The sequence below is a fragment of the Salarias fasciatus genome, chromosome 17 (assembly GCF_902148845.1).
Source record: "Salarias fasciatus chromosome 17, fSalaFa1.1, whole genome shotgun sequence".
NCBI lineage: Eukaryota > Metazoa > Chordata > Actinopteri > Blenniiformes > Blenniidae > Salarias > Salarias fasciatus.
In genome coordinates this window covers 6711661-6734334 of record NC_043761.1, presented here as the reverse complement: position 1 = coordinate 6734334, position 22674 = coordinate 6711661, and the positions used below count along the sequence as shown (strand labels likewise).

The 22674-nt window shown below is 44.9% G+C and overlaps 1 protein-coding gene across 1 annotated transcript; it reads left to right on the top strand.

The window, feature by feature from the left end:
• Window positions 1–8880: 8880 nt before the first annotated feature.
• On the top strand, window positions 8881–22244 carry LOC115404290 (G1/S-specific cyclin-D2-like). The gene is made up of 5 exons (XM_030113559.1): window positions 8881–9075; window positions 9834–10049; window positions 13720–13879; window positions 16713–16861; window positions 19173–22244. Exons 1-5 carry the CDS (start codon window positions 8881–8883, stop codon window positions 19335–19337), a joined length of 885 nt encoding a protein of 294 aa, XP_029969419.1. The 3' UTR covers window positions 19338–22244.
• Window positions 22245–22674: the final 430 nt, after the last annotated feature.

Sequence of the window (22674 nt, the reverse complement as noted above, 5' to 3'; positions counted from 1 at the left end):
GGTTGGTAAACAGCTGAAGCTGGTCATTTAATGCTGTTTTCCACTGTTGCACTGATCACTTCTCTTTAACCCAATCTGCAAATACCGCTGCTGTATTCTGCAGGTTTGAGCACAGTCTGTGTCTTTTTAATTGTGTAATTTGAAGGAGGATGTTCAGAGTGAGTGCACAGTCGCTCTTGGTATCTGGAGGTTGGGTAATTGCCGCGCCGTGTCTCGCATTCTTACACTTGGGTTGGAGATGGGATGATTTCAGCAGCGGTGCGCAGTATGTGAAATCACTCGGCGTGATCAGAGACAGGAACGCCCTGGTGGACGCAGACCCGGCCATAATGATGTGGGTGCTACCGGGCAGGTCGGCTCCACTGCTCCGCCGGACCTCCACTGGGTACCCCCACCCACCGTATCATCAAAGTCCTGCTGGACATCTGGGGACCGGAGGAGAGGCCGATGTTGTCAACCGGCCCTGACCGCACCATCGCTGCGTTAACTCATATTGTGGCATTTCCTGCAGATAGGGCCGGTATGCCCCTGTTTGTCTCATTTCTTTTATTCCCGGGCTCTCTGGAATGCCAAATTACACAATGTCCACGATGCGGGATTTCGCCATCACCCCAACTGTTTATTTGTTGCGTTTGCATTGCAAACTGTGGTGGTAACCCCAATGTCGGCCCACGGCGGACCAAACAATCGCCCTGCGGTCGAAGTGAAGTGGCCATTTGGAAACCAAACCATGCTATATGGGCTCCACTTCCTGCGTTTCACACACTCGTCCTTTTGTCCGCCTTGCATAGCGGGATAAATGCACTCTTTGAGCCTGCCAAGGCGACCATCGTGGTGTCAGTTTGGGACAAAGTCATGACAAGAAGCGTTTTCTCACAGAAGTCCATCGATGGCAGTGACTGCACTCATCTGTTTGGCCTGGCCTGAGTTCAGGAACATTGTTGTATCATATCACTGACAGGTTGACTTCCTTTCTTCTGCTTGAAAGACATTCAGACCTTCTCTGTCTCGCCCGCTGAATCTAATCAAGCAATGAGAGCAATGAGGTGAATTAGGGCTGGAGCTGAGTCAGCCTCACAGAGGCTTCTTTATGCCGTGGCTCAAGTCGAGGGGGCCCAGGGTTAGCATGCATCACACACAGGAAAGCACCAGGCAGCTCCCAGACAGGCCGGGCCACAGCAGTCCGCCCCTCCATCCCTCCCCGCACACCGTTTATAAGGAGCATATCGCCTGGCGAGAGCCGCTTTCAAAGAGCTTTCCTTCACATGGCGAGGCCCCCCCATTTCCTCCCGGCTCTCTGGAGGGAAATGTAAGTGTGCAGGAGTGGAAATGTTGCAGAGTCGGAGGGAAGTGAGCCGACGAAGAAAGCGATGTTATTTGTGGAACTGTGAGGCCCATAGGCTTAAAATAAACTTACACAAAATGACTTACTGGAAACTGCTCTGTCTTCTGCTACTGATTAATGTCTCATTTCTTTCGTGCGGGTACAGAGAGTGTTTGAGAGCATTGCAGAGAAGAGAAATCCTAACTTTTGTTTGATCCAAGGTCATGGAGTGGCCAGCTGCAGGGCTCTCTATCTACCCCTGGGATCTGCCTTCCTATTGGACATCCTGTCTCTGATGGATAGTCGCTCTTCTCATTTAAAGATCTCTTGGAGGAAGCCGGCCGCTGCCAGCACACGCCCACATCGCCCTCGCCGGCCAATCGCGCCGGCCCAGTTGTCCAGCATCCTTCACGCTCGGAACGCCGCAGCTGCCGCAGGAGCTCCTCCAGTGGAAGTTTCTGTTTGTGTCCTTTTCCTCCCTTAATCTCTGACCACACACACTTGTTCGCTTGTGACAGGCAGTCGCTGCCTCTTGGCCCCGGCCCAGTCCTCGCTCCCCCCCCCCTCCACCACCACCCCCCCTTCACCCCGAGTCTTCTGCACCGCCCTGAGACATCTGTGCGATGGGGGGCGAGCATGCAAAGGAAAGCTGGGGGAACTTCAGAGTGACGGCTGGAACAGAACAAGGGGGCCCCCACAGCCGAGTTACATAACAGAAATCTAGCTGTTTGCTCACATGAAGAACGTCACTCTCCCTTTCTCTCACTCCGTGAACATGGGCGACATTTTACTCACACACGCTGCTTTTTTTTTTTTTTTTTTTTCTTACAGTCTGGCATGCAGGAAGACACAGGGCAGATGCAAATATCGCCTTAACCAGATAGAGTGAGTCCTTCTAGGCATGAGGTTTGTCCGCTGCAGAGGATGTGATCTCACTCATTTACAATCCAGCCCGTGTCGCTCGCCGCTCGCTACTTAATCCAGGCTTCCAGGCTTTGTGCTGAGAGACCCTCTCCACCCCATGTGCTGAAATGTGTCATTGAAGATTTCTCTTAGATGATTTACCATAAAGAAGGTCTAATATTGCAAAATTTAGCACATGATCCACATTCTTTAAGTGAAAAGTGCTGATATTTTGAATATGTGCTATTCACATTCGTTTGCTGATTTAGTTGTTAATTCAGTTTAAAAAAAAAAAAACTCAATGCACGTCAATACTGGGCATCAAACAACTGATGAACTATCTCATAAATGACAGCTTCTTTTAGTAGTTCAGTGGTTATGAGGGGGGAAAAAATCATGTCTTTATAACCACCTTCAACATATCTGAACCTAAAATCAAATTTCTTCCAGCATTTTTTTTTTTTTTTTTCTCAGTTAGCTCATGAGAGAAATGTGTTCCTTCAGTTCTCTGAATGCGTGACTCCATTCACAGCTAACTTGTTTCTAACTGCCGTTTAACGCTGCGGAGGTAGTGTACACAAAGCTTTTACTGCCCCTGCGCCTCAAACAGCCGCCTGCGGAGCAGAGGAGGCAAACTGAAACAACAAAGGTGAGGCTCTGACTGTTGAACAATTAACCGAGCAGAACGAGGATTAGAATACAATAGGAAAGATTAGACTGTGTTAATCAAGGTAATAGAATTGTAATTGGTTTCTGTGTATAATTAACACCTTTCTCTTTTTTTAAATATGGCATTATCTAATATATTTTTGTTGTTTTGTTTTTATTAGCAAATTTTACTAATACTTTTATTATTTGATATCGATGCACATTATAAAAGGAGACACGTGATCTCAGTGATTTTGTATCCATGTTTAATTTCTCTGTGCAACAGTCCTGATGGATTTGTTTCAAGAATTTCCCTCTGGGATCAATAAAGTATTCCCATTCCATTCTATTGTATTCTATTCTACTAGTTGAGAGCGGTCTTGGTCTGAAGACCACATTTCCTCGGACTTGATCTTGACTCGGCGTCGGCTCCGTACAGTCTTGGGCTTGTCTTGGTCTTGCTTTGCTCTGGTCTTCATCTCGTCTCAGTCCTGGTCCCTTAAAGTCTTGGTTTTGTCTTGGTCTCAATGTTTTTTTTTCAAACAAATTCGAATTTATCCTGCTTGAGTTTCATCTCACTTGATGAGACACAAACATCCATCTGCAAAGACTCTTTTTGCAACACCTAAAAATGGCTGACAATTATTATGTTTAATCTCAAGGGGTCATCCTTCAATTATTCTTCATTGATTAATGGCATTTATCAATTATTGATTCATTACGCTCTCCCCGGAAATAATCTTGAGTGCGTCTTCATTGCTGGCAGCAGGAAATCACTTGTTCTTCCACCTTACAGAACGCCTTTTGTTGAAGCTCTCTTCCTCTGACCTCCTCTGTCTGCTGGAACTCCTGAGCTCGTGCCGGAGAATGGGCCAATGTTCTCCGAGCCTCTGGCCGGAGCGAGGGATGCAAGCTGCCGGACGTCAGACTCGTGCACAGACATCATCATGAAGGAAGAGGCAGAGGAGGAAGAGAAAGGGGGGTGTTCAGCAGCCACTGAGGCCCAAACTGAAGAAAAGAAACCCTCTTGTGTTCAGGACCCACACCAGGCCCGGATATCACTATCTGTCCCGTCATTGTCTCCTCAAATGTTGGCATTCGAGTTTGAATGATGGCTTTCAGTTTAGCCAAAACACACAGAGGGGAAATCACCCTCTTCCCTTTGTCCTGTGTCGATATTGATGATGTTTCTTTTGTTTTCTAAACTCCTGGAGAGTTTAGTACTGGTTATCTGGCTTTCTAATCACACGATGAAGGACTGATGGTGAGGAGTTCCTGTCTCACTGAGCAGCTGAGATTTTCACATCCCAGAAATGATATTACGAGATGATAGTGCTCATTCCAGAAGGTCATGGGTTCCTAGCCTAGCCTTTTCTGTGTGGAGTTTGCATGTTCCCCCCGTGTAAGCATCGGCTCCCTGCTGGGTTTTCTCCCATCGTCCAAAAGCATGTTCAGTCAGTCTGTTTTATTGTTCCTGTCTACATCCTCAGATCTTCCCCTTCTATTTCCCTCACCTGTCCCCTCTGTTCTCCAGAGCAATCAGCTGGTCTGTCCTTCAACTCGGGACCTATTTTTACACCCTCACCTCAAACCCCGACTGAAAACTTATCTAACTGGCAGGACGAAAGAAAACCACACATATACAGTATATAACTGATCTTTCACTGCATATTTATTTGATATTTCTCTATTTTTGGTGCTAAGGTGACCTTGACACTCCTCTAAGGTGCCCACAACTAAAATGCATCATTATTATTATTTCTCCCGTACGCTTCTCCTGTGGAAAGCACCTTCTTCCCCCGCCCTCGACCACTCTGCGCTGAGTGGCAGTGACGGAGCGGCTTTGATGTGCGATAGAGCCGCGCTCCACGCCGCTGATAGCATGACCAGAATAGCATGCGAACATGCAACTGTGCATACATGTCGCCTGCTTTTCATGTGTGCAATCGGGTGTTCGGCCCGTTCTTGTAATCAGTTGATGCGGTGCGGCCATGTGACACACAGAAGCCACTTTATCTCTGAGCTAGCCCGGCTATCTGTCAGCGCTGGGAGGAGCGCTCACCGCCGTTCACACCACAGCATTCCTGCCATAGCATCCTCTTCTCTACTGTCAGTAAACCCCAACAGCCAGCTTGACTCGGAGCACATGGGCAACCTGTAATCAAGCTTGGCCCTGAAACTGGCATGTAAAAGTAAATCCTGTGTTTATATCTGAGAGAGAGGCCTCCCTCGTTGAGCGACTCACTTGATCTCGCACAGGAAACACACAAGATGATGTTAATCTTCAAACCAAGCTCCGGGATTAAAGATCTTGACTATCAGCCTCCACCTCTTCTCTCTTTCTTTGTCTCTCTCGCTCTTGATCTGTGGCAGTCTGCCCATCTCCGGGCCCCCATGCTCTGGTGGGTTCAGCGGACTGGTATGCGGCAGGAATCTTTGGATCAAGGTGATTTCACGCTCCTCCACGTTTTCCCAGGGCTCCGGGCGCTCTCTGTTACCTCTGTGCAGCCCGCGGCCCGTGATAGCGGCTGACATGTGTTATCACAGGACACATGCACAAACAGCGGCAGCCGGGCAAGGCTGTTTTATCTGCCTAACACCTCTGTTCCCCCTCAAGTGTCAGTGCTTTCACTGTCTGGTATGGTGGGCTTCTTTGCCCTCTTGCAGGGAAAGAGACCCCCTTTAAATGAAAACACTGACGGAGGGATTTGTTAGCCTCTTTGTGCGCAGACAAGGGATATAACTCCCCGACATGAAATCTCAATTTGAAGATGAATCCTCTCAAACTTACACCCCTTCCTTTGAAGTGGAACTAATCTTGCTAACCTTGACATTCCCTCAGAGTCAGTTCCCACTCTTACTTCTCAGTCTGCTCTCATAATGGCTCCACAGTGCTCTGTTTTCCTTTTTTTTCTTCTTCTTCTTCTTTTTTTCTCAATGAAACTCATGTATCTCATTCAGCAATTTGGTGGCGGCTGTGAAAGGAGGAAGTCACTCCAGCCAGAAGTAAGTGAAAGTTTGCAGTAACTGCAAATACACCAGCACATGATAGGAAACAATTTTAGATTCATAAAAACGTTTTTTGTTGTTTTTATCACGTCCTCTGACGTTTCTGATAAAGAATGCAGCACTTAGAACTGTAGAGAAGGGGGAAAATGCAGAACCAAAATGGCCTTGGGATATCAAAACTTGATAGGAAGTTGACCACATCTTGACAAAACAAAACAACATCCTTGACATCCTGGTGTTGCTGCAAGCACTCTCTGCAGATTTGCATGTTTCACATTTATCCCCAGGCATGCCACCATGCCAGAGGACTTCCTTTACGGGAAACTTCCCTGGAAATGGGTCAACATGCCGTCCACACCCTTCGCCATAAGGATGTCAGCAACATCACACTGTGCTCCATGAACTGCACCACATGTGGAAGGACTGATTAAAAGCAATGCTGGTTTTCCGACCGGCTGCAAACTGGATTCGACCAAGTGTTATCTTTAATTATTAGACACTTTGAACAAGGAAAACTAACAAAAAAAGATCTTTACAAGGCTGAAACGCAGCTTTAGAGGCCTGAAGTACACAGCCAAGAGTTTTAGTGCATTACTTGTGTTCAAGGTCACTTTTGCTATTTTAACCTAAGATTTTCTGTGCAAAGTCGACTCAAACAGGCTATAGTTGCTCTTGTAATTTGTCTAGGATGTGTTTTGGGTGTAACCTTAATAAAACACTGACTTTTTAAAAGCTGTGTGCTCCAAAGTGATGGATTAAAAGAGCATGGTCTCGTGCGATAGCTAAAAACCTAAGAGATACCATAGGTTTAAAGTATCAGAGATTCACCGTTTATTAGAATCTATGTCCAACTCATAAGTTGTTTTTTTTTTATTAAGTTCTCTAAATGTCATGGCTGTTCTTCTTTTATGGACAGTTATTTTATTATTCATGTTTTTGTCTTGTCTAACTGAATTGGCCTTGTTAGTACAACGGCAGCTTTCTTTGCATTTTCTCTGTTTGTTTACTTGACTGCTACATCAGAAGTCAGTGAAAAAGCTCTCTGGCTGTGTGTAAACAGGGAAAGTTTTACTTTACTTTTGTGACGCTCGCAGTTCTGCATGTGGAAGTAGGAGAAATACCATAACAGGTACAGATCCCAGAGTGTCTGTGCTCTTCATGTTTTTTTTATTTACCAGCTCTTCTCCAACAAACTGAACATTTACTACACCATCATCTGCATACGTGAAGACACATTTCTTACATACAAATACTGAATAGGCCATGCATGCTTGGTTCTATGATGAAAAACACATGCTTGGCGTGCAAACGTGAAACATGCACAAGAAACTTTTCTGAAATGGAGATAGAAAGATGATGCAGTTTTGAGTTGATTGTTGAGGTAATTTTTCCTCTACAGAAGTGGCAATCCTCCATTTTTCTGCAGAGCAGAAATCTTACCTTCATCGTAAAGCTTGTGCTGCAGATGGTTGTAGTGATTTACAGTCCTTTACATTTACTGTTCTCCAAGAGTTTTCTTATAGATTTGTTGTTTTATATCTTCTTCAACCTGTTTATAACTGTTAATAAGAACTACATAATGATCCTTTTGCAATTTATTGGCATTTCGTGAAAAATGTGTCAGATTCTGCAAGCGACTGTTCTTATACTCATGTTTGAGATCTCACATAAACACTTTTCCATTCCGATTGGACTGATGCTGATGTCAGAGAAAGAGTTGCTGCTGACAAGTGATGCTGTTTCAAGCGGTTCATAACAATTAAACTAATTTATTTAACTACGAAACAAAGAAAATATTGCTTGAATTTTTAAGATACTAGAAAAATCTGTATTGTTTTGAAGTGAACAATAACCCAGAAAGTGTATATAAGCCATTAAATGAAGTCTTGCTGAGTTTGAATCTTGGTCATGTCATAAAGAGCTTAGCCAAGCTTATAAGACATACACTTCTGGTAATTTCATATTTTCCATCTAAAACTGTGCATAAAATCACAAATCTGCAGTAAACCAACCCAGCTAATTAATAACTGTGTGGTAACTTTACCTGTTCACTACTTTCTTGCATGCCTATGTGGGATAGGAACATTCTTTGTGTATTTCATCATTATATATTCAAATTACATAAACTGTAATCATAATTAATTATGATTATTAAATATAATTATTTTGAAAGCTGTGGGTGAGGTGAAACAATCAATCAATCAAAATTTATTTAGCCTATATAGAGCCTGTCAGACATGGTGACTCAGATTGTTTTGCAAATGATTAACAAAAGAGCAACAGACACACATGTATGTATGCAAAACTAATGACTTCCTGTTCTTAGTTAAAATTAACTAGACATCAAAGGAACAGTGGGCTGCACAATCTTCTTACAGACACACAGGTTGATGACTGATACCAGTAAATAAGTAAAAAGTTATACTGTGGTTGAATTAAACTCATACCTGTTGGAATTGCATATATTTCTAAATAAAAGCTTGACTCTACACATTTGGAATAGTTTTTTTTTTTAATAGTTGTTTATTTTCTGTATGAACGTGCTTTGTGCAGAAGTGATAATTTTAATGTTATAATGTAAAAAAGCCTGACAAGTTCTTATTAATGCGTGTTAATGTTGTTATAGCGTGAAAAAAAAGGTTATAACTAAAATCTTTTCACGTTATAACGTGAAATTTACATTTTTTTTATTATTAGTAGAATCAATGAGCAGCCACGCGCTGCGACGCGCAGGCGGACCTGGAGGAAGCAGCCGGGGGGAGGAGGAGGAGGAGGAGGGGGGAGGAAGACGAGGAGGAGGGGGAGGAAGAGGCGGCCGGAGCCGAGAAGCAGCGGCAGCAGCAGCAGCAGCAGCAGTCCGAGCCTCATGCTTCGTCCTGGACGCGTCTCCCGCTGCACCCTCACCGTATTTATTGCCGCTTCTCCACTTTTTGTTTCCAGCGGCGCGGCGGCGGCGGCGGCGGCGGGGGCGCACGGCGGGCCGGGGGGGCCGAGTCATGGAGCTGTACTGCCTGGAGTCGAACTCCGCCGTGAGAGCCCAGCCCGACCCGAACCTCCTGAGTGATGAGCGGGTGCTGCAGAGCCTGTTGACCGTGGAGGAGCGCTTCCTGCCGCAGTGCTCCTACTTCCAGCGGGTCCAGAAGGACATCCAGCCCTACATGAGGCGCATGGTGGCCGGCTGGATGCACGAGGTTGGAGGGCTCTTCAACATTAGCATTAGCTCTGGTTGTTGTTGTTTTTTTTTTTTGTTTTTTTTTCATGTCTGCATGCATGTCGGAGCTACTTTCAGTTCTCTAAAGTGTGTTTTCCAGCTTGTTCTAGATGTTAACCTGTTTGACAATTGAATGAGAGTGACTCACCAAAAGGCGTGGGAGAGTCGGAAATTCCAACACCAAGAAAAGTCAGCCTAGCCGCATATTTACATCAGTTAGCTGCTTCAATCTCAGTGCTTGCTGACTGAAACCTTCCCCACGACACAGAGGAGACATTCTTCTTAATTTACATGGTGAAAAAGTGCACATTTGGCCCTCGCGTTAATTATTATTAATTTTTAAAGTGGCCCAGGGCGCAGCATGCAGCCTGTGCGCAAGGCCACTTCCAGTGTCTCCAGTTTCTGCAGTGATCGGAAAGTATGTGGATAAAACCAACATTATGGACGCCTTTTAAACCCCCCACACGGTTTATTCACGTTTTTAAAACATATCTTTTCACCTCTAAACGAGGCAAGCTCCAACAAGGAAGAAGAGCTGAATAGCAGAGAGGGGGGGGGGGGTAGCTCTATGACTTCCTACTCAACTCATGTGTTTCTGCCTTGTGTGAATTTGCAGGCTTACATAAAACAAACCATGGACATGTGTGATCTGTCTTGCAAACCATATTTCTGTCCCATGTTGTCCTACAAACCTTCCTGAAGTGGCCTAATGTGTTTTTGATCTCTGTGTCCCTCCAGGTGTGTGAAGAGGAGAAGAGTAATGAAGACGTCTTCCCTTTAGCCATTAACTATTTGGACAGATTTTTAGCCGTTATGCCCACGAGAAAGAGTTATTTACAGCTTCTGGGAGCCGTGTGTATGTTCCTGGCCTCCAAGTTAAAGGACTGCAGGCCACTCTCAGCAGACAAACTCTGCATGTACACAGACAACTCCATCACGCCACGGGAACTGCTGGTAAGGACTGTGGCCTTTCAGAAAGTCCCATTCATTCATTGATCCATTTATTTGTTGCTTTGGAGCGGCCTGAAACTGTTGTCACATTTTTTGGGGTGGAACGGAGGGAGGGATGATTTTATAATGCCTAAATGCTGAATCGGTTTCACAGGAAGTTTCCCATTTTCCTCATAAATGGAGCTGTGCACAATAACAGCCACATCCTTTCTTTCATTCCATGTGGTCTGAGGAGGCGTGTGATGCCATCTAGTGCCAGTTATGCAGTACAGGATGTGGACATCTTGGAGAACTCTGGATTTCACTTCTACTTAAAAAACACTTTAAATTGTTAGGAAGGGTCAAATCTTCTTCTTATCCATGTCTTAAACTGTTTTCAGAGGTTTTTCTCATCAGCATGCAGCTTGAGGGGCTTTTAGGGGATTTCCAATGTGGAGTTGAACTAATAACAAGGTCCAGCATAACAATACACATAATTTCACCTAATATCTCTTCAAACATGACAATGAATCAAACAAAATGTTGTTTCTCAATCAGGGTTGTCCGTGTCAGGCTATGATTTTTGTCTGTGTGGCCTCCCCGGTTAACAATCCCCCTGGTGCTCAGGATAGGCAACACAACATCAAAACTGCCCACAAGACAAGCCTTCAAGACCCAGTTGTTAGTTCTTGATCCAGAAACTCCACATAAAGAGCCCGTATTATGGTTTCAAACAAAAACCTTCCATTTAGTTTGTGGTAAAACATGTTTGACACCTGTCTGGAAAAAAAAGGCAAATTTACCAAACTGTCTTGATTCAAGTCCTCAGTCTGGAGTGTTGTTTCCTGTCTGGAGGATAAATGTCTTTGACTGTGTTAATGTTTTACTTAAGTGGTCTCATATTACCCAGGTTGATCTTGATGGGGCCAGAAAAGCAAAAAGAGGGCATTGTGACCCATAAATAACTTCAAATTTGAGATTAGTTTGCAGAAAAGAAAGTACATTTGGGAAATGATTGGTAATGAATTGTTTTAGTTAACATGTAAAGAAATGGCCTGCAGTGTGTTCTTCTTCATTCTGACCCAGTTTCAGGTCAACCAGGGGGTCTAATGATCTGATTGATGTGATTTGACCTCCGAGGGGAAGCAGATCAAACCGGTAATAACCAGGATGTGAGGGCTTCCTCGGTATTTCCCTAATAGGTTATCCTGGGAGGTCAGAGAGAATGTCACTAATTAATGAATGGATTTAGAGGCGAAGTCAAAGTTTCTAAATGGGCCTTTTGGGCACAAAGCGGTCAGATTGTGATTCAGGCGTGGTGTAAGCCTTTAGCTCTGTCTGCTACTGGAAACTGGCGATGAGGACAACATGGGAAAAATCTGAGGGCAACTCAATGAGACTTAATGACAGCTTCTAAGGAAAGATGAAACACGACAACAGTGAGCAATTCATTGACTTTGACTTGTGGAAATACCGCAAGTACTTCTGTTCTGTTAAAATGTCAATCTAGATGGAACGTCTTCCAGATGTGAGTGACGTTTCCATAAAGCCGCTATTTATAGAACGCATCCCCTTGGTCCTGATGTCCAAACATCATGTAGCACCATGACTGGAGGGCGGGGCTTAGAGAATAACCGAACATCTCTATTGGATTAAGACCCATCACAGGACACGGTCGGCAAACATCTGACACAGTTTTTCCGGATGGAAACTGGATGTCATGATACTGTAACAATATTTCAGCGAACTATTATTTCGTGCTGATCAGAGATGAATGAATCAAACACTTGTGAACCACACAAGGACTTTAAGGTCATTTTGACTTGGCATTGAGTTGATCGCATCAAAACTCGACAGATGTCAGTATATATCTGAAAATGAATCAGCAGATTGTTGAATATCTGCTGATTTGATTGTGACTGGATCAATTGAGCTGTAACCCAGCTGCACAGAAGCTTCTTCCATGTCCTCCGCATGCTCTCTAAACTTCCTCCTGCCTTGCTTGCAGCTGTTGAGGGAAATGACATTCATCCCATCCGATGCTCCATATTGTCCCAAACACTCCAGATTCCTGGATATCCTCACAGGATGCACAGAGCCGGCGGCATCTTAGCCTCGCAGTGATGGAGCTGCTGCTTCAGCTGGAGGAGAGCACTTTAAGAGTCTGTACGACAGCTGTTCAGGAAGTGAACGTACAACCTCAGCTCATCTCACAATCACTGATCTACAGGGTTAAAAAAAAGTACGAACACCAACATCACTGTGGGCAGGTTGTGAACAGGAAATCCACGTAAATGTGGACGATGACTGACATTTCGCCGGTGACGGGAAGAGAAGGGGGGTGCTGTCCCAGCCGAGTGTCGGACTTTCAGGGTTTACTACGTTTGCTTCGTAGGTCTGACTTCTGCGTGGGAACAACAGTAGGAGTTTGAATGACAGCTTAAAGTGAAAATGTGTGCAAAACAGATCAAAAGACAGCAAATAGCAACATGTCATACATTTCCAAACCACAGCAAACCAGTCAACTTGTTTTTCATTGTTGGGCAGTAAATTTCTAACTAATGGTTCCATGTATGAGTGAGTTTCCAACACAAGGTGGAGCTGTTGTCTTGAATAAGGTCGCCGTGTAACAAATCAAGGCTGAAGGAAAGTTTTTCATTGAAAAACTCGTTCTGCTTTTGTGTTGATGGCTGTTTATCGTCCCGAGTGCATGTTAACAGTAAACATTTGTGGGTGTTGCATGTTTTTCAATAGCTCTCTTTTTACGAACCGTCTCCTCGAATCCTTGAAAAGCCTTCAAACATTTGTGAGATTTAAGGTCTAAAAATGTCTTCAAAGGCCTGGAATATAAAAGGATGATGCTTTCAGTCGGATGCGTAGCGGAATGAATGAATGCGTCCCGTTATTTTCTTTTCTTCTGCTGTTATTTTTTTAATCTACGACAGCCTGCAGCTGTTTTATTGTATGTTAAATATAAACTGATATAACATGGGCCCTGGGGTGAAATGTCCAGATAATAAAACATTCATAAGCCCTGACGTTCTTTCCACCTTTTGACGTATTTGTGGTGTTTACCCTTAATTTACTATATATTTAATAGAAAATAAGGAGCATAGTGTGACCTGTGATGCCAGTGGCTCTAAAGCCTTTTTTTTAGTGGTGATAAAAGCAATTTGAAGGAAATTAAATCTGTTTTTGAAGTCTACCATAAAGAGAACTTCAGTGACTTGGTGGATTCGAAGGCAGCAGCTCGTCTTGAGTTTTTTCTTTCTTCCTTTCTTGATTTCCTGGTGCAGGCTATTGGTGTGTTCAGACATTCTGAGAGCTGTTGCTTTCTGTGCTCTGCAAACTCTTTGTAGCTCGGCGAGGCTTGTGACAGGAAGGAAAGGCCTGGCCGTCTCATTGGCAGGCGCTCTAAAGCGGGGCGAAGCTTGTCACATGCCGGCGATATGAACACAAAGGATGCGAGGAATGAGAGAGGCATGCAGATAATAAGATACAGCGAGGAGAGATAAAGTGAAGAAATGTTGCTCCTCTTACAGAGCCATTTCCTCTGGGAATTGGGAAGCACTGTGATCTCTTTCACGGTCGGCGGAGGCATGGCAGCGCGCCACTGAACCCCCTGACCGAGACGCGGAGTTAGACAGTGACTGAGACGTGTTTTCTCCTCTCTCTCTCTTTCTCTTCTTCTCAGGACTGGGAACTGGTCGTGCTGGGCAAGTTGAAGTGGAACATGGCCTCAGTCATCCCCAACGATTTCATAGAGCACATCATTCGCCGGCTGCCGCTTCCCAAAGACAAGCTGTCGATGGTCCGCAAGCACACGCAGACGTTCATCGCCCTCTGTGCCACAGGTGAGGCAGGTTGCAAGAATACACCTTGAAAGAGTCTCCAGTGGATCGTAAAGCAAACACACCCCTTCGCTCACGTCAAGGGGCAATTTATAGCTCACAGGTAACCTCAAATGCATGATTACGGAATGTGGAGTGACTGTTTGGAATAACAACATGGCTCCCAGTCCATGTTCTCCAGGGACACAAGTGTGTGTGTGGTTTCCTTACAGAATCAAACAGCGCCCACTAGTGACCCGATATAAAAACCACGTCGTTTTTTTTTCTCTGAGCAGAAATCATTTTCAAAAACGTTGACAAAGCTTCTCTTGAGTCCAAAACGCAAAAAGGATGTTTTCACTTGAAACGTTGTGTAAACAACTTCAGAGTCACCACTCAGCCCGCTGTGTGTGTGTGTGTGTGCGTGTGTGTGTGTGTGTGAACTGAGGGACGAAGCACGGACAGAACGTGCAAACTCCACACACATCAAGCCAAAAGAATCAAATGGCGGTCTTCCCGTTTGACCCTTTTCACCTGCCGATATGCTTTATTCCGTCTCTCTCTCCTCGTGCTCGTTCGCTGGCGCCCACTTTGCTGCCTTGTTATTGCTCCATCCAGACAAATATTCCCACACACTCGAGCATTCTCCCGCCGTGAGTCATCCCTGACCTCTTTCTTCTCCGCCGGCTGCTTCATCCTCTCTCCAGTCCCATCTTTTTTAAAACTTTCCTCGCAGCTGCTAAAAGCTCCTCTTATCGGCGCCGTGTTTAGATTATCCGCACGCGCTGGTCGCGGCGGCGGCCGCCGCTTTTGTTTAACGCTGCGCGCACGCGCCGTGCACGCCCCCGCCCCGCGCCGGACCGGCTCAGGTGCGGCCCACGTCCTGCATTGTGTTTGTTGACGGGGAAGCTTCCAGGTTTAAAAAGTCAGGGCCGCGATCCAACCGCCTTCCTTCCTTCTTCCATCCTCGTGTCCAAAACAAACAGGCTCAGATGTCCCTTCGGGCCGCTCCCCGAGGCGAATTTACACGGCATTCCTCCGCCTGCGCTGGGAATCCTTTCTAATATTTTCATATCCTGGACAGAAATGCCCCTGCAGGATCTCCTGGTACGTGCAGTGTACAGGAGTGCCATTGTCGCAGGGCCGCCTTTCATCCGCCACCTCCTTTCAGTCAATCCGCTGAAGGAAATAAGACAAAGCAGGTCGCTTTAGAGCGCTGGAATTCCTCGCCGACGTCAGTGCGGTCAGATCCAGCCAATAAGCACTTGTTTACTAGCGCTCGTTATTGGAACCATAGATTCCCTCAATGAGCTTCGTGCCCCGTTTAGCACAGTTTTAGTGTCACACTTCTTTTTTTTTTTTTTTTTAAACATTTGGGTGTGTTTCAGCGGTCGCCTCTGCTATTCATAAGCCGCCGCTTCTATCCGAGCACAAAGCGGCCGCAGTGGGGGAAAGAGGCGGCCTGCTGTGGTTGTGCAGTAATGTAAATGTTTGGAGTTTTATATGGAGTTGAGATGTTATTCTTGAATTGGAGGAGCTCCTCCTATGGACAGCTGGGAGCTGGAGCAGAAGATGGGCGTAGTGAAGCTACCGGGCCACCGAGACACGCTGCAAAAGTCCCAGAAGCTGCCTGTGTGCTTTGGCTGCAGCCGTGTTTCATTTCGCTGGATTGTTGGGCATTTGTGAGCGTCTGCCCCGGACAGCGTCTTCAGAGCAGATCTCACGTGTTTAAAAGATGGATTAGTTATCACTAGACCATATAATCCTGGACCAGACCCTTTTTTGTTTGCATGTTCTCCCTGTGCAGGTTTTTTTTTTTTCCCCTGAGCACAGCTTCCTTTTCCAGCTCGGAGATGGGATTGTTTATTTAACGCGAGACTCCATGTCGCCTAATGAAGATGTCCATGTTTCCTGCCTTTTGTCCAGTGACTGTTGTTATATCGATCATCCTTGTTTACACTTAACAGCTGTGTGCCTTTAACCTTTTCTCTGTAGTCACACCCTCCTCGTTTTTTTTTTGTTTTGTTTTGGTTTTTTGTTTTTTACATTTTCATCTTTTTGTGTGTAACTGTGGACGTTATCTCATGTTTCACTATTTAATGCATTTAGTTTGGAGTCAGTCCTGAGGTCGAAGAATGTTTGTTTCAATCACATCAAAATATTTGTTTGCCTCTACTACATTTAATTCTTTCCAGGAAATGAAAATATTTAATTGCAGTCATTAAAAAAGTGCATCTCCATATTCATCAAATGAGCTGGTTTTTCTCTGAATGTATTTTTGGGGCACAGCAGCCGCAGGCAGAAAAAACGGATTTTTCTGGAAACTTGAAATAGTGGAGATTTTGTCTGCATTTTTTTTTTTTTTTTTTTTTTTCCATGTGCACAAAAGTGGATTTAGGGTTTTTGGGGTCAAAGCATTGATTAGATTAATAATTACCTCTTAAGTAATCATCTGAAAGTTAAGGAAAGTGGCTCTAAAAGGCTTTCCGTAAAGCTTCCTGCTCTTCCGCCTCCTCTCTCACAGCCCGCTGTGGGTTAAGACTGATGGAGTCATGCCTGGAACTCATTGCTCAGAGAGTAGGAGGATTCCTACTCTGCTTTTCTAATCAGACCCCAGTTTTCTGTGAAGGAAACCGCACAGGTTCCACCGCACTGCTACCTTCTGCTGAAATCCAGACTGTGGGAAAATCAGGTTCAGCTGTGCAGCGGCCAAACACTGGAGAGCTTTCAGACGTTCTCACTCCACAAACATCTCTCATCCTTCCTCTTGTGTTATTTGCGTGTTTCCTCCCCATGGCCTGAAGCTGCTGCTGCTTCTGCCTGACTAATTGCGCATTAATACCCTTTTCCTCACCAGATGACCGCCTCGCCATGAACCCTCCCTCCATGATTGCCACCGGCAGCATGGGAGCTGCCGTCTGCGGCCTGCAGCTGGACCACAGTGACCAGAGGCTGAGTCGAGACAACCTGACAGACCTGCTGGCCAAGATCACCAACACAGAGGTGGTAAGTGAGGGGGTCGGGGGGGGTACACACTCCCCTCCAGTCATTCCTGGAGAGTTTTAATGGTTCAAAACAATGCTCTATTAATGGCAAACATTGCGGCATCTCACGACAGCAGCTTGAAAGGCTCTTCAGAAAACAACATGACTTCAGTGGCAGACTGAAGCTATTTACTTTTCATTGGGGGGGGGCAGGCTTTTGGCTCTTGGCTGGGGAGCCAGACTGCAGCTATAAAGAGCAGCGGCAGAGGGAACGTCTTCTTAAAACTCCGAGCCCACATTCTTGCGGTAGGACACATGCAATTTCTGCGCAGGGCTCCCACTTTAGCTGTGTGCCCCTCCTGGAGGACGGACATGTTTTCAGAGGAGGCCCGAAGCATCACTTCCAACAACAGAAAGTGATCTGAGCTGCAGTTACACCTGACCGCTGCTTCAAAATGACTTGAATACGACATATAACTCAGCCTAATCACAATTAAGTGTCCAGTGTGAATGTTCTCCCAATTATTTTCACTGTTTACCTGAACGTGGAAGCGATTTCGTTCAATTTGGCTTCATGTTGCAACGGCAAAGAAAAACTTGAAACATGAACATTATTGCTGTTACTCATAGTAAGATCTTTTAAATTTAAACGTGCTGTAATTTGTCCATATCCTCTGTTAGAAATGAAATGGGGGTCAGTTTAACTGTCTGTACTGTACAGTTACTGTGTGAATGGAGTCAGTGAGGCTGCTTGGATTTTATTTTGTGATTTCGACTGAGTGATAATGGTTCTAATAGTGCTACGATCTGAAGGGATGCATTTCAAACCTCTGCATGCAAGAGATTCTGGGTGTAAAGTTTGAAATGGGTCAGTACTTGCAGACAGTATATTGTCGAAGTCAATGGAAACCCTCAGATTTTAAGACGGCATAGTATCTGAGGTGTTTTAATAGTTTCTTAATGTTCACTTAAACTGTAGCCAGTGTTGTCTTATAAATGGAAGCGAATGGACATTCAATACAGCTGGAAAAGTCTTTGTAAAAGGATTTTCTGTAGTTTAAAAGTGAAAAGCGCTCAGTATCAGTAAATATCTGTTGAGTTTATACTACGTACAATTGATGTAAGTTTTAATAAGTCGTAAAGAGAAGCTGATGTCATCGTAGCTTCAAAGAATTCGGCGCATACCGACATCTGGTCCGAATCGTTTCTGAGCTGCCGCGCAGCAATCAGGCTAATGAAAACCTATCCTTTGTCACAAGTGCAGAAATCCCATGCGGCTGCAGGAGCGGCGCGGTTGCCTCTGAGCTTGCGGTCGCGTTGCGATGGTGATGTGGGCCCCGCGACCCCGCCGCCGTCACAACAGGCGCTCCGACTGCGGCCCATCGGGTCTCAATTATTCCTACATTTTAGAGGAATGTTGGCCTCTTTGCGAGCTTCGGCTCATTCTTTTAAGAGTCCCGCCTGCCGCCGGCTCGGGGAGGCAGACCTCCCACATCTCCGACGCAGACCTGCAGGAGTGGCGGGGGGCGGGGGTGGGGTGGGGGTGGCAGCAGGGGCAGACCCAGACAGACAGAGAGAGGATCCCATTTCATAAGAGAAGCTGTGTGAAAACATCCGGTCCCACTGTCCTATAGACGCCGTTTTACACCCAAACTCTTGAGGGTCAGGGTGCAGCGGGTCAAAGCCATTTCCTCCAGACCTCCACACGGGACTGACCGCTCCGTAAACCCACCGGGCAGGGGGAGGGGAGGGGGTTTAGACAAGCAGTGCAGGGTTTCAGATCTCTGATAGCCTGATAGACCACAGAGCCCCTTCAGGACCCCCCCCCCCCCCCCGGCTACTTTGAAGCTGTGCTGGTATCACGGCCGTGCCCGCCGTGGAGCCGGCTGCTCCGTGTTGCGGTGGTGCTGGTACCCATTGTTCTGACCGCGGTGCAGACGGGACCACCTACCTCAGAGACGCATAATTCCCCGCTGGTATGCCGCGCATGTGACCGGAGCCTGTCAGATGTCCTGGAAATGTTTGGTCGGCTCGTGTCGGCACCCAGGTGAACGAAGTAAACCCTCAGCTCGGTTTATTCACAAGAACACGCAGATTAAAGCTGGTTTGATAAATGTCACTTTTTTCAGAACTTGGTAGTTATATATTTGAGAGACCTGCAACAGCATTTCAGCTTTTTATGTCTAAAAAAAATCTAAAGAAACACAACAAAGAGACGAGTTTCCAGAGCCTGTTCTGGTCTGATGAGGTCCAGGATTACGTTTGTCTCACACATCAGCTGAGGTCTGATGAAGATGTGTGTGTTTAACCGGTGCTGACCCTCTCCGTTGCAGGACTGCTTGAGGGCTTGCCAGGAGCAGATCGAGCGCGTGCTGGCCGCCAGCCTGCAGCAGGGCCAGCACCACCGGCAGGAGGGCGGCCTCCGGGCCGGCAGCAAGACCCGCGAGCAGCAGGACCAGTCCAGCACCCCCACGGACGTTCGCGACGTCAACTTATGAGCTCCCGGCGCCGCCCGGCCCGCCGCATAAACTGAAAGAGGAGGGCTGGAGGCGGGGGCTTTTCAGCGGTGGTCTGACAATCTATGAACTTTTAGAAATAAGAAATTTGTCTCTTTTGTTTTGTTTTTACTCTTTCACACCCCGTTGGGTGTGTGTTCACCTTTTGTTGGGCCACATGTAATCAAAAACAAGCTATTTAAAAAAGAAACTGTCTTGAAAACTTGATAGTGCCTTAGGTTCCCCGAGAGTGGAGGCCTGAGAATATATTTTCATACTTGAAAACAAAAATAGCATAATTATATTAAATATACATATTTTCTTTTTGATACAAACTAGCAAAATGTATATTTAGCTAGCATTTAGTTATGTTACTCTTTACCCATTTTTAGTGAGCAGTTATCAATTGAAATGGGGTTTTCTGTGCGATCGTTACCAGCACGTGGCATTTACACCGAGCTGAGACATCACCGTGCGCCTGTAGCACCGCTCACTATTTATGCGGAGGAAGTGCTGGACGAGAGGGGGCTGGGCCCGCTCGCACCGGACGGACGTGAAGACGGGACGGGGTCCTCGGACCGGAGCGGTGACGGGACCGCGGCGTTCCGTTTCAGCCTGTCGTCGTGTTTTCTGTTCATGCAGATGATGGAAACTGGAAAGTGACCCGTTTGAGAAAAGTTCTACTTCCCAGTGTGGAGCGTCGTGTCTTGTAGATAAATACATCCTTTGTTGCTCCTCTGTACAGAAATACTGCTGATTTTTTTCCCTAGATATCTACATACGTTAATCTAATATAGCCTGGATGAGTGTGTATCATTGGGAACATCCTTTCTGATGTATCTGTTCGATGACATTATTTAAGTTCCAAGTTTCAGTCTTCAGCACTTCTACAGACTGCAGACGCTTGTTTTCACTCACTGCCGGGTGGTTGCTTTGTTACAGAGCACATCATTCTGAGAAAATCTCTCATCCGAATGCACAAACACGTCAAAAGTTGGAGATTTCCGAGTTTGACTGCGCTCAGATTTATTTGACCCGCTTGGAAGTAGGACTTTTCCCGCTTTCCAGTTCCTCTCAACGTAACCATTGTGCTGTTCGGTGTTTTGTTTTGTTTTTTATTTTTTTCTCATTGTTCGTACATGTTAGAGAGCATTCAGGAGGGTTTTAAGCTTCCATCAGGTCGGACTGATGTCGAGAGTGAGGGGGGGAAAAAAGGAGATAAGGCAAGTTTTTATTTGAACCAAGTTTGAGAGGGAAAGGACGAGAGCGGACGGGTTTGAGGAGAGGATGAAGAAAGTGCTGAAAGACGAGCGGTTTGATGATCGAGGAGGTTAACTTTAAGCTTTATGATGTTCCTGCAGTTGCACGATAGCAGTAATCGAGTTTTACCATTTTTTGAGACTTGGGGAACAATATTGATGCACTTTTAAACACACTCCTTAAGATTGGTAAGGGGATAGTGGTTGAGGAGAGATTTTTTTTTTTGAGGGGGGTGTCTTTGTCTTTTTTTTTTTTTTTTTTTTTTTAGTTTAAGTTATTTGACTTTCTTTCGTTCCTTTTTTTTTCCGGGCTGGATCCCCACGGGGTAACGCAGATTGTCTTGAAAACTACGCCCCAACAGGTGACATAGACATAGGATGATCGGCGTCGTAGTGTAATAGTATATAAAATAAAGAGAAGCCAAGCCACGTGTAGACTTCAGTGCGTGTATTTACCTTTGAACTTGAATTTTATTTTCCTCCTTTTTAAATTTATAGTCAAACTTACCCTGCTGTGTCCTGAATATCCATGTTTTGTACCTTTCCTCTTCACGTACACCGCTCTCAACTGAAGTTTTACGTCTGCCCTTTGTTTTGTATATAACAGACTTACTGAAATCCTCACGATGTATCACAACAGGAATCTTGTGTCTAAATTGTATTTGTGCATGTTTTGATTGTGCAAAAAAAAAACCAAATGTTTTTCACCCCCGTAAAAAAAGAAAAATGCTTTAAACAGAAAAAAAGTTGTTGCTTTTCCAGGTTTTGTTTATAATTTGAGAGGTAATTCCAAAGTTAGAAAGAGATTATATATGTTGTTCTCTTGCTGCTATTAAGCTTTTCTTTTCTAGTCTTACACAAAGATGCCTTATTGTCATTCACTTGTGTGCTGCTATATTATGATTTTTTTTTTTTTTTTTTGTATATGTAACAAGTCTTTGCGTTTCTGTTGTGTATGTACCGGAGGGAACGTAACACAGTTTGGTGCGGGACTGGAAGTACTCGTGTTTTGCCGATGTCATTGATTAGCATGTTTTTATTCTTTTTATTGTTCCATTTGTATCTTTATATTCTATAATCTTGCTGCTTCTTGGTAATGTTTGTGTACCTCAGGTTAATTTGGACAGAGAGAGAGAGCCCATCTCATCATTACCTCATCACAGTTCGCATCACACGCGTCGTCTTCACTCTTAATTTGTCGGACTGGTTTCACTTTTATTTTGTTTTTGTTTTTTTTTTTTTGTTTTTTTTACTTTGAGAGGAAGTGTAGGGCTTATACTTCTTCTGTAACCCCCACCCTAGTGGCCGGATGCCCACTGAGCGGTTCAAAGTGCCTGCAGCCTGTTTTAAATGAGGTTGTCTCTTTACATCTGGTGCTAAGTCAATGCAAACCTACATAGCGTATTCTACTTGTATCTGAAAAAAATGACTTATTGTCAAAGATTTTGTAGTTTCGTTAACATATTTTATCAGTTTTGATCAAAGTGGAATATTGCTCATTTTTGAGGTACCCAGTAATTTCAAGTTTGATCCACCAGAATGTTTTATTGTTGTTCAGTGTGGTTATTACATCAATCTGCCTTCACACTGTCCCACATGCAAAAACACAATGTACCTCAACAATTTGTCCTCAATAAATTGGCTAAAATCACTTTTGTGTCTTTTGTTCAGCGGTATTTCAATTCGCTGCCACCAGAGAGCGACAGAGTCACTACGGCTGGATCCAAGTCATGCATTCTTCTCAAAAACTGATATTTTCAAGTGCTGTTTCGTCCAAATGTCTGGAAACATCTTCTCATTCAAGATTTTCGGTTTATTTTATTTGTGGGTTAATAATGAAGACCATCCAAACTAGGAAGGAACATGTGAAATTATGTAGTAAATTATTTAATTAATTGCATTTCTTTTTTCTCTTTATTATTTAATTGTTTTTGAATTATGTAGTTTTATCTTTGTATAGCGACCTTGAGTGCATTGAAAAGTGCTTTAAAATTAAATGTATTATTAACAATGAAAATATATAATGCACTAAGGACGCAGTGCTTTACGTAGCACTGCAATGCGTCATGACGCACGTGGTG

Coding starts and splice junctions, on each gene's coding strand:
- LOC115404290 (XM_030113559.1), top strand. CDS start 8,881: ATGGAGCTGTACTGCCTGGAGTCGAACTCCGCCGTGAGAGCCCAGCCC. Junction 9,076..9,833: donor TGGCCGGCTGGATGCACGAG/GTTGGAGGGCTC, acceptor GTGTCCCTCCAG/GTGTGTGAAGAGGAGAAGAG. Junction 13,880..16,712: donor CATCGCCCTCTGTGCCACAG/GTGAGGCAGGTT, acceptor TTTCCTCACCAG/ATGACCGCCTCGCCATGAAC.